Here is a 12,021-nt window from a genome sequence, read left to right as displayed (position 1 = left end):
TTTAACTTGGCATTCTACCCATACATTCTACTGACAGATTTATGATCAGGAGGAATTCTCCTTATCTCCCTGAGTTTCAGGATTTGATCTATGAAAAGGGTCCCAAAAGCCAGCAGATAACAGATAGTTTGCTGAGGAATGTGACATATCCTGTTCACTTAGTCCCAGGCAGGGCTTCAGGTAAATTGCTTCTTAGAAAAGAAAGCATGTGGGGGTCAGCACTAGTGAGCCCATTTTGTAGAATTATTTTCTTAACTTTGGTTTCCCACCATTCTAATCTGTTTGTTCCCCTAACAGTTCCATGGCAAGCCTCAGGGTTTTTTTTTTTTTTTTTTAGTACTGGGGATTGAACTCAAGGGCACTGAACCACTGAGCCACATCCCCGGTGGATAGAGATAGGGTCTCACTGAATTAATGTTTTAGTGCCTCACCTTTGCTGAGGCTGGCTTTGAACTCACAATCCTCCTGTCTCAGCCTCCTGAACACCGGGGACTACAGGCATGCATCAAACCTTCTGAGGAACCTTTATACTGATTTCCATAGTGGTTACACTAATTTTGAATCTCACCAGCAGTGTAAAAGTATTCCTTTTTCTCTACACCCTCTCCCACACTTATTATTATTTGTATCCTTGATGACTTGTGTGAAATAAAATCTCAATGTAGTTTTGATTTGAACATGGAATTTTGAAAATGTGTAATACAGGGCTGGGGATGTGGCTCAAGTGGTAGCGCACTCACCTGGCATACGTGCAGCCCGGGTTCGATCCTCAGCACCACATACAAAGATGTTGTGTCCACCGAGAACTAAAAAATAAATATTAAAAAAAAAAAAAAAAAAAGAAAATGTGTAATACCATACTATGATATAGTGTTTCCAACATATAGGCACAATAAAGATCATAGATAATAGGTCTAATGTGGTGGTCCATATAATCTCAGCAGCTTGAGAGGCTGAGGCAAGAGTATTGCAAGTTCTAGGCCAGCCTGGACAATTTAGGGAGAAACTGTCTCAGGAAAAAAAAAAAAAGGGTGGCAGGGAAAACTATACTTCTCAAAGGAAGAAATACAAATGGCCAACAAATATACATAAAAATTGTTCAACATCATTATCAATTAGGGATATCAAAAGGACTGGGGATGTAGCTCAGTGGTAGAGCACCCACTATCAATCCTAAGTATCAAAAAAGAAAAGAAGTGGGGCTGGGATTGTGGCTCAAATATATATATATATTTTAAAGAAAGGAAAGAAAAAAGAAGGGACTGGTGTTGTGGCTCAGTGGTAGCACTCAATTAGCATGCTTGAGGCACTGGGTTAGATCCTCAGCACTACATAAAAAATTAAATAAACAAAACAAAAGGTATTGTGTCCATCTACAACTAAAAAAGAAATTCTTACAAAAAAGAAAAGAAAGAAATTCTTCTGAGTATCTATGATTTATAAAGAGAGGCATATTGAAATACTTTTCATTGAGTTTCTGAACTCATGTTGTTCCCAATTTAGGGAACATAGATATTGGGAAGCTCCAGGACATAGGGTTCGCGCCATCCAAGTAATCATGTCCATCTGCACTAAGCTGCAGAACAAAGAACATGTGACTGAGACCCTACATTGGGTCAAATTCAAGTTCCCTGGCAGCCAAAATACCCACATTTCAATAAGTGACATTCTTCTTTTTTTTTTCTTTTTTAATAGAGAGAAAGAGAGAGAGAGAGAGAGAGAGAGAGAGAGAATTTTAATATTTATTATTATTATTTTTTTTAGTTTTCGGTGGACACAACATCTTTGTTTGTATGTGGTGCTGAGGATCGAGCCCGGGCTGCACACATGCCAGGCGAGCGCGCTACCACTTGAGCCACATCCCCAGCCCCAATAAGTGACATTCTTAATGGATGCATTTGAAAATGTGGTATCTGAAGCTGGGTGCACACTGTAATCCCAGCAATTTCTGAAGCTGCGGCAGGAGGATTGCAAAGTGGAGGCCAGACTCAGCAACTTAGTAAGATCCTATCTCAAAATAAAAGGTAAACTGGAATGGGAATGTAGCTTAATGGCAACATGCCCCTAGGTTCAATCCCCAAATCCCCAGTACCAAAAAATAAACAATAAGAAGAAAATGAAAGAAAGAAAGAAAGAGAGAGAGAGAAAAAGAAGGAAGTAGAAGAGATGGTATTTGATTTTGGAATCATAAAAAGCAGAGTGCCTTCCATCTTGGTCTCTTCTGTCAGAATACATGCTTTGGGGGAAAACAGCTGCCATGTTATGAGGACACTCAGTCCCCTTGGAAAAACCCAGATGGCAAGGAGCTGTCTTGCCAACAATCATATGAGTGCACCATGTTGGAAGCAAATCCTCCAGCCCCAGTCAAGCTTTCAGATAACTGCAGTCCCAGCTGACAGTTTGACTGCAACCCAGTATAGCCGCTCTTGGATTCCTGACCCACAGAAACTGAGATAACAAAGATTTAAATAAATTAAAAAAAAAAAAAGTTTTTGGCTCTTTTTTTTTTGGTACTGGGGATTGAACCACCACCCAGGGGCGCTTAACCGCTGAGCCACATCCCCAGCCCTTTTCATATTTTATTTTGAGACATGGTCTCACTAAGTTCCTTAGGGCCTCACTAAATTGCTGAGGCTTTTTTTTTTTTAATATCTTTATTTTATTTTTATGTGGTGCTGAGGATCAATCGAGTCCAGTGCCTCATGCATGCTGGGTGAGTGCTCTACGTCTGAACCACAACCCCATCCCTGGGGCAGGGTTTGAACTTGCAATCCTCCTCCCTCAGCCTCCCCAGCCACTGGGATTACAAAAGTACACCACCATACCCAGATAAAAACGTTGTTTTAAGATCATAAATTTTGGGATAATGTTACAAATTCTGTAATCACTTAAGAATTACATTTAGCTACAGCAGAGATTCCCTCAAGCCCAGTGGCTTAATGATTTTGTTTTTCTTTCTCACAAAAATATAAGTTGGAAGATTGGCAGTTCAGAATTGGTATGACATCTTCACATTCTCTTCCATAACCCAGGTTGCTCTCCATTTTTATTCTGGTATCTTAACTGTGGCTTAATTTCTCTAGTTTTTCTCCCCATATTGCTGCTGGAACTCCAGCCATCACATTTCAGACAGGAAGCAAATGAGAGAAGGGTTTTCTGGAAGTTTTGCCCATGACTTTCATTAATAGGTACATCATTGACTTATGGCAGTTGAGAAATGTTTTTTATTTGGGCACAGTGTTGACCAAATAGTATAAAATGTCTGTTAGGCAGGGCAAGGTGGCTCACGTACACCTGTAATCCCAGTGGTTTGGGAGACTGAGGCAAGAGGATCTTAAGTTAAAGCCAGCCTCAGCAATTTATTGAGACCCTGTGATAGACCCAACCTGATCTTTTCTTAAAATTGGGCATCTCGCCACAAAACCATGAAAAGATAATTTCGGCTTTACTATAAATTACTGCAAATTCTGAACCTGCTTGGAATGCCTGCCCATGCCTTGAACTCACCCATGCCTGGCTCTCTGACCAGATAGCAGCCCTCTCTGAAACTTAGTGACACCTCATAAATATTGGCCTTCCCTGGCCAGACAACAACCCTCTCTGAGGCTCTAATGGTCCTCATAAATTCTGATGTTGGGGCCAGCAAAAAAAAAAAAAGTAAACTACCATTAGTGTGATGCTTGTCAGAGTTCTGTTATTTGTAACCCCCCTTTTGTGTAACTTTCTGGGCTATAAAGCTGGGCTGTAGGAAAGGTGGGGTGCTGTCTTGTTCCCGCCGTTTTGGGAGGGAGAGGCAGCCCGGCCGGTCGAAATAATAAGCTTGCTTTAATTTGATTTTAATTGGAGTCAGTGGTCTTTTCTTGCGTCCTGGTCTAACACCTGTCTCAAAATAAAAAACACCTAGAGGCTTAGGAGGCTGAGGCAGGAGAATCTCAAGTTCAAAGCCAGCCTCAGCAACTTCGAGACGCTAGGCAACTCAGTGAGATCCTGTCTCTAAATAAAATACAAAATAGGGCTGGAGAATGTGGCTCAGTGGTCGAGTACCCCTGAGTTCAATCCCCTCCCCCCAAAAAAAAAGAAAAAGAAAGAAAGAAGACTTAGTAGTTAAGTCTCTCTGAGCTAAATCCACAGTACCACATAAATAAATAAATAAATAAGAATAAGTAGAATAGAAAGTTTTCCAAAGAAGATATTCAAGTGGGCAATAAGAACATAAAAATATGGGCTGAAGTTGTAGCTTAGTGGTAGAGTACTTGCTGAGCATGTAAGGCACTGGGTTCGATTCTCAGCACCACATATAAATAAAAATAAAGGTACATTGACAACTAAAAAAAAGAAAAAAATTTTTTAAAAAGGACATAAAAATATGCTCATCATCTTTAGCCATTAGAGAAATGCAAATAAAAACCACAATGAGATACTACTGCACATCCACTGTGATGACTATTATCAAATAGATAACTATTGGAGAGAACCTGGAGAAATGGGAATCCTCAAACACTACTGGTGGAATTGTAAATGGTACAGCCACATTGGAAAACAGTTTGGGAGTTCTTCCAAAGGCTAAATACAGGATTACCATATGCTCTAGCAATTCTACTCCTGGATATATAACCAAGAGAAATGGAAACATATGGCCACATAAAAACTTGTACATGAATGTTTATAGCTGCATTATTCATAATTGCCAAAAAATAAACTGGGTATGTTGGCTCACTCCTATAATCCCAGCTTCCCTGGAGGCTGAAGCAGGAGGATGTCTTATACCCAGGAGTTCTAGGCCAGCCTGGCAACAAAGTGAGACTTTGTCTCAAAATAAAACATAACAACTGGGTGTGTGATGTATGCCTGTAATCCCAGTGATTTGGGGAGGCTGAAGCAGGAGATTGCAAGTTTGAGGACAACCTCAGCAATTTAGTGAGGCCCTAATCAACTTTTTTTTTTTTTAGACTAGGGATTGAACTCAGGGATGCTTAACCATGGAGCCACATCCCCAGCCCTTTTTAATTTTTGAGTCAGGTTTTCATTAAATTGCTTAGGGAGGGCCTCGCTAAATTGTGGAGGCTGGCTTTGAACTCCCTATCCTCCTGCCTCAGCCTCCTAGGATTACATCTATGGTTAGGGATATGAAAGAGGCTCAAGGCATGATTAAATAAAAAAAAAAAAATCCTGTTGATGAACAGTATTTATGATTGATGCGATTTGTTTTATAAAAATTGAACCCAGAGGCACTTTACACATCCCAAGCCCTTTTTTATTTTTTATTTTGAGAGAGGTTCTCACTAAATTGCTTAAGGTCTTGTTAAATTGCTGAGGCTGGCCTGGAACTTGTGATCCTCCTGCCCTGCCTCAGCCTCCTTAGTCCCTGGGATTACAGGCGTGTACTATCACACCTGACTTTGATATCTTGGTCTTTTTTTTTTTTTTTGGTACCAAGGATTGAACCCAGGGGCGCTTAGCCACTGGGCCACATCCCCAGTCCTTTTTAATATTTTATTTAGAGATAGGACCTCCCTAAATTGCTGTGGCTGGCTTTTAACTCAAAATCCTTCTGTCTCAGCCTCCTGATCTGCTAGGATTATAGGCATGCACCACTGCCCTGGCTTGGCTTTGATCTTTATTCAAAGGAGAATGGTGCTGTGGGAAATCATGTTCTTCTATATATGCTTCTGAATTTGCTTTTTGTTTGTTTGTTTTTGTGGTGCTAGAAGCCAGGCCATGGAACATCATGCTAGGCAAGCTCACTACTGCTGCGTCACAACCCTAGTCCCAACTTGCATTTTTATTTAAAATAAATATTACTTTTGTAATTGAAGTAGATTCTATCTAGATCAATCGTTGGAGGAAGAACATTAAGGATATCATGGACTCTATAGCATTCGTTACAGTCAGTCCTTTCCAGCTAAAGACAAAGTCTTCAGTGACTCCCTACAATTTCCAGGAAAAAGTCCAGATTTCTCACTGTGATCTGTTCCCTGCTCCTAGTTCATCCTGCTCCCACACAAACTTAACTGTTCACCCAGTAGAACCACCTGCTTTCCTTGCACAGGTACCACATGTGCTTTCTCTGCCTAAACATATGATGGATTATGAAATTATCTCCTAGCACGGAGGAGATCCTGGATTCAATCCCCAGTACCACAAAACAAAAATAAAAACAAAAACAACAACGAAACAACCGACACTTAGTAAAAATTCTACTGTATTGGCTATCATTATAACATCTTTCTCAGTGCATATTTTCTTTTTTTTACCCTGTTTTCTTTCTCATTATATTGAGTTACTTATGCACTTGTGTACTTCACAAGTTGTCAATTTAGTGAGACCTTGTCGCCAAATAAAAAAATGAAAAGGGCTGGGATATAACTTAGTGGTAAAGCACCCCTGTTTTCAATCCCCTACCAAACCAAACCAAACCAGATTAAACAAACTCCAGAAAACAAACACGCCTTGACAAGGTTCCTTCCAAAAGTCTACCTGAAAATTAATGGGCGAGACTTTGGGGGAATTAGACCATTTATCTTGGTATTTCTTCTCCTTGTATACCGTCCCTGTCCCTTTTGCTTTTAGGGATGAGTTTCTTCGGAATTCACAGTGCTTTTGCATCAAAGATATCCAGTCCCGGGGCTAGGGCTGGGGCTCAGTGGCAGAGGCACTGGGTTCGATCCTCAGCACTATATAAAAATAAATAAATCAAAAAAGATATCGTGTCCATCTACAACTAAAAAGAAAAAAAAAATCCAGTCCCTTTAAGGTCTTAGATGACGTAATGGCTAGCCCCTCCTCCCTCCCGCCTCTCTGTACTGTTCTAAACCCTTCCCACTGTTTTACGACCTCCGGCAATTAACTACACGACGTTTTCTGTGCTTCATCCGGGCTCCTGGGACTGGGAAAGTGGCTTCGTAACTAGGCAACTACTGATCCACCCCCTCCAGCGGATTTGCAGTTCAGTTGGTCTGTGCTTTTTACTGAACGGTTGCGGATTGCGGTAGCCAAGTGCCCCCTCCCCGCCCGCCTTGCGTTGCCATAACAACAGTACACAACCCTATTAACCACCCTGCGCCTCTTCCAAAACAATCCTTCCTTCTCAGATTCAAGACCCTCTCCAGAACTGCTTCTAGTTGAGCAGAACCGGGGTCAGCACCCCTTTGCGAATGGGGATTAGTTTGGAGGGTTGAAGACTGCACGTCAGGCTGATGTTCCAGAAGAGTCAGGGGAATGGGGCTAAACTGAGAGGCAAAGTTATTTGTAACCAATGCAGGGGGGTTAGAGTTGGAAGAGGGGAGGTGAAGGTAACCCAGGGGAGGAGGAGAAATTGGTAGGGAAGATTGAATAGGACTTGATTGAAGGGGAAGGTGGAAGAAGTGGGGAGAGGGAAGTCCGGGAAACAGGGAAACTGGTCTGCTGGAGAGTTGGAGCCACTGCAAAGGGCAGGAAAAATCTGGGGGTCCAGGAAGGCATTCTGAAAGGAGAGGAGTCCTTGGTGGTATGTATGAAATGGGTGTTGGAAGTCAAAACGAAATATTCACAGGATGAGGGAAGAAGTTCAGTTGGAAGGGCAGGGGTGATAGGCCGGGTACATGTCCATGGAGGCCAGGGAGTTGAGGGTTGGTGGAAGCCAAGTCTTTCTTTCTCAGGACAAGGACTGAGCTTGATCTGATTCCAGAATCTTCCAGCGGGGAGAACGATGTCAGATGAGGATGATCTGGATGACTTTGAGCCAGAGTCAGAGCCAGACCAGGAAGATCTGGAAAAAGAAGAAGATGAGAAGGAGACAGAGGAGTGGGAGGACTACAAGAAGGAGGGGGAAGAGTTCTCCGAGGAAGTGAGAGCCTACAAGGGGAGGGTCCTAGGGCTGGGGTGGGCTGGAAAGGGATGTCTCACTTTACTTCCTCCTGCAGTGGATGCCGGTCCCCCTCACTGAGAACATGATGAAGGAAGGGCTTTCTTTGCTGTGTAAGACTGGCAATGGACTGGCTCATGCTTATGTTAAGCTTGAGCTTAAAGACAGGTGCGTTTATGAGGGACCAGATATGGACTAAGACATTGTAGGGCCCTATCTGCTTTCCCACTCTCATTCCTGGGTATTTGGACTGAAAGTTTGGATCTCTCTCATCCTGAACTAATGGGGAGGGAAAGATGGAATTTACTTTTTAGGATCTCTTAAGTCTTCCTAGGGGTGGGAGGTATAGCTCAGTGGCAGAGTGCTTGCCTAACATGGGCCCTAGGCCTTGGATTGGACCCCATTGATACAAAACTAAGGAATAAAATTCACCTTGGAGAAATGTAGCCTGACAGGATATTGGAGATGTTGTTGCTGGACTTCCTCACCTGTCCTTCAGAGTGTAGATCTCAACTCTTCAAAGACACAGTCTCTGCCCTCCGTTAATGACTCATGTACTGGGCTGGCTATGTAGCTAAGTAGTAGAACACTTGTGTTTGATCCCTGGCATCACCGAAAAAAACAAAAAACAAAAAACAAAAAAACCTCCTCTATCTTCTCTTCCCTCTCCTGTCACCTAATCACTCCATTATAAGCCATCTCCATATTGCCTTGTGCTTTAGCACCTCTGCCTGTTCTAGCTGTGTTCTTGCCTCTAATCCTTCCTCTGCCATCTCCTAGGGACCTGACAGATATTAACTTGCTGCACTCCTACATCCATCTGCGCTATGTGGATATTTCTGAGAACCACCTGACTGACCTGTCTCCACTCAATTTCCTCACTCACCTGCTGTGGCTTAAGGCTGATAGCAATCAGCTTCGGACTGCCCGACTGAATGAACTACCCTACCTGCAAATTGCTAGTTTTGCCTACAACCAGATCACTGATACTGAGGGCATCTCTCATCCTCGTCTAAGAAGTCTAGATCTCAAAGGTGGGTTCTTAGGATTGGCTACACAAGATTCTTCCCTTCATTTTTTTTTTTCTTTTGGTACTGAGGATTAAACCCACGGCCTAAAGCATGCTAGACAAGCACTGTACCACTGAGCTACATTTCTGGGCCAATTCTTTCCTTCCTAGTCTGGGTCTGATAGAAGGGCAGTATTGTCCTTGACTGAATTACACAGCACTCTTCATTCATTCATTCTTTTATTCATTAAGGCATTTGCAGAGGTAGGGGTAGCTCAGTGGAAGAGCAAGCATGATGCCCTGGATTCATCCCCAGCACCAGAAACACATACACAGACACAGACACACACAGACACACAGACACACACACACACATCAAGAAGCTCACTATGACTGGATGCAGTGTCGCACGCCTTTAATCCCAGTGGTTTGGGAGGCTGAGACAGGAGGATTGAGAGTTCAAAGCCAGCTTTAGCAAAAGCAAGGCTGCTAAGCAACTCAGTGAGACCCTGTATCTAAATAAAATACAAAAAGGGCTGGGGATGTGGCTCAGTGGTTGAGTGCCCCTGAGTTCAATCCCCAGTACAAAAAAAAAAAAAAAAAAACCAACTCATTATAATTCATCATGACAGTTCTTTGTGTTGGGGATATAACAGTGAACAAAACATAAATTTCACCCCTATAATTCCAGCAATTTGCAAGGCTGAGGCAGGAGATCACAGGTTCAAAGCCAGCCTCAGCAATTTAGCAAGGCCTTAAGTAACTTAGTGAGACCCTGTCTAAAATTAAAAATGAAAAGGGCTAGGGATGTAGCTCAGTGATAAAGCACCTCTGGGTTAAATCCCTAGTACCCTCCAAAAATATTCCAATTCTTGTGTAGCGTACATTCTAGTTGGGGGAGACAGACAATAAACTATAAAAAAATAAAATTATCTGAGCATGGTGATGTATTCCTGTAATTCCAGTGACTGAGATAAGTGGATTGCAAGTTTGAGTCCAGCCTGGGCAACTTAGCAAGATCCTGTTTCCAAATTAAAAAAAAAAAAATGCTGGAAGTATAGCTCAGTGGGTTCAATTTATAAAAGATAAATGCAGTGGAAAAGATCAGAAAAGGGGGATGGGGGCAATTTTAAATAGTTTGGTTAGAACAAGCATCATTGAGAAGATGACATTTAAACAAAAACTTGAGGAGAGGGAGTATATAAGTAGATTGCTTGGACACTCTTCATTTGATCCTCAAGGCTTGGGTGGACATGTCTACCTGGTCCACCTGCCCCAGGGCTCCAGAGACATTAGTCTGAAGCTATCCCTTCTCACTCTCCACCCTGTGTTAGAGGGAGAGGACAATTAATAAGCACCCCGAATTCAGGCTATGTTGCCGAACAATCAGAGTGGCCCTTTGAATTCTTGACACCTTCCTTTTTCCCAGGGAACCACATCCACATGGTGACCGGTCTTGACCCCCAAAAGCTGAACAGTCTGCACACCCTGGAGCTTCGGGGAAACCAGCTAGAATCCACCCTGGGAATCAACCTTCCTAAGCTGAAGAACCTTTTCCTGGTAGCTCATTGGACCATAGGGTGGTATGGGAAGAGGGTACTATCCTAGGATCCTTAGGCTTTGCTACTAACTTCATCATCATAATTACAATCATTATATTTTTTTTTCAAAATACATTTAGTTCATATCCAAGAGTCTAAATAATCTTAACAGTTACAGATTGCCCAAAAGTCCAAGTCCAAAGTCACATCTGAGACTCAAGACAAATTCTTGGCTGTGAGGCCCTGTAAAGATCAAAACAAGTTACATATAACCAATATATAGCGGCAAATAACCGCTGTCATTTTTTGAGCCTTTACTGTCATTTTCTGAGTTGTCAGATTGTCCTTGACTGAATTACACAGCACTCTTCATTCATACTATGGAGATGTAAAATTAAAGCTGGCAAGATGCTTCCTACAAAGCAGGGCTAACAATACACAGTGTGTGGATAATAATAATTTGCTTTGATACAGCAAAATGCAGCAGCAAAATGTACCATATCTGAAGTACAGATATCAGGCTAAAGAGTCCCCTTAAATGGTTAGGTTTTTAGATTTGAGATTCTTCATTCTAGGATGGTGCAATAGCCACTTCTCAGTGGAAGAATAGGACTCCTGGGCCTGAGAATGGGTTAAAGCATCTCCTCCTCCTTAATTAGAGGTAGCTTTGGTGGGATGTCTGGTAGGCAATTACAGCTGACCTTTCTCTGGGATGGCAGCTTCTCCTAGACTTCCAAAAAAAAAGATTTTATACTGGGGATTGGATTGAATCCAGGCACTACCACTGAGCTACATCCTTAACCATTATTATTATTATTATTATTTAAAAAAAATTTTTAGTTGTAGATGGACACAATATCTTTATTTGTTTATTTTTATGTGGTGCTGAGGATCAAACCCAAGCACTCTATCACTGAACCTCAACCCAGCCCCAACCCTTTTTATTATTTTGAGATAAGGTCTTTTTTTTTTTTTTTTTTTTAACCACGAATTAAACTCAGGGTGCTACCCAACTGAGCACATTCGCAGCCCTTTGCCCTATTTATTTTTTATTTTTAAATTTTTCTCACTAGGTTGCTGAGGCTGGCCTCAAATTTGTGATCTTCCTGCCTCAGCCTTCTGAGTTGCTGGGATTACAGGTGTGCACCACTGTGCCTGGCTTACTTCTCCCCACCCCCACCAGGTAGTGGAGATTGAACCCAGGGTGATTAACCACTTAGCCATATCCCCAGCCCTTTTGATTTTTTATTTTGAGACAGGGTCTCACTAAGTTACTTAGTGCCTTACTGAGTTGCTGAGGCTGGCTTTGAACTTTCAGTCCTTCTGCCTTAGCCTCCTGAGTTACTGGGATTACAGGCATGAGCCCACCACACCTGGTTCCTGCATACTTTTAAAACTGTTTTGGGGGGGTACCAGGGATTGGACTCAGGGGCACTCAACCACTGAGCCATATCCATAGCCCTATTTTGTATTTCGTTTAGAGACAGGGTCTCACTGAGTTGCATAGTATCTCACTAAATTGCTGAGGCTGGTTTTGAACTCAGTCCTCCTGCCTCAGCTTCCTGAGTTGCTGGGATTATAGGTGTGCACCACCATCCCTGGCTCTTTTTTTTTTTTTTTTTTTTTTT

General features: G+C 42.3%; 1 protein-coding gene across 9 annotated transcripts in view; it reads left to right on the top strand.

Annotated features, from left to right (window-relative positions):
* Window positions 1–12,021, top strand: part of Lrrc23 (leucine rich repeat containing 23) — a 31,295-nt gene that overhangs the window by 15,052 nt on the left and 4,222 nt on the right. For 2 of the 9 annotated variants that reach the window (XR_007342109.1, XM_048787582.1), the window contains exons 1-5: window positions 7,016–7,136; window positions 7,638–7,825; window positions 7,902–8,011; window positions 8,624–8,877; window positions 10,282–10,412. Coding sequence is in view for 8 of the 9 variants with exons in the window: in XM_048787582.1 (XP_048643539.1) it covers window positions 7,688–7,825; window positions 7,902–8,011; window positions 8,624–8,877; window positions 10,282–10,412 (633 nt within the window). In the remaining variant the exon portion in view is untranslated. Of the gene's footprint in view, window positions 1–6,936; window positions 6,955–7,015; window positions 7,137–7,167; window positions 7,487–7,637; window positions 7,826–7,901; window positions 8,012–8,623; window positions 8,878–10,281; window positions 10,413–12,021 lie in introns of those variants that run through there. The other 7 variants (XM_048787587.1, XM_048787585.1, XM_048787586.1 and 4 more) reach the window with 7 other exon arrangements.

The sequence above is a fragment of the Marmota marmota genome, unplaced genomic scaffold, assembly GCF_001458135.2.
Source record: "Marmota marmota marmota unplaced genomic scaffold, marMar, whole genome shotgun sequence".
Lineage (NCBI taxonomy): Eukaryota > Metazoa > Chordata > Mammalia > Rodentia > Sciuridae > Marmota > Marmota marmota.
This window is presented reverse-complemented; position numbering and strand designations above follow the sequence as displayed.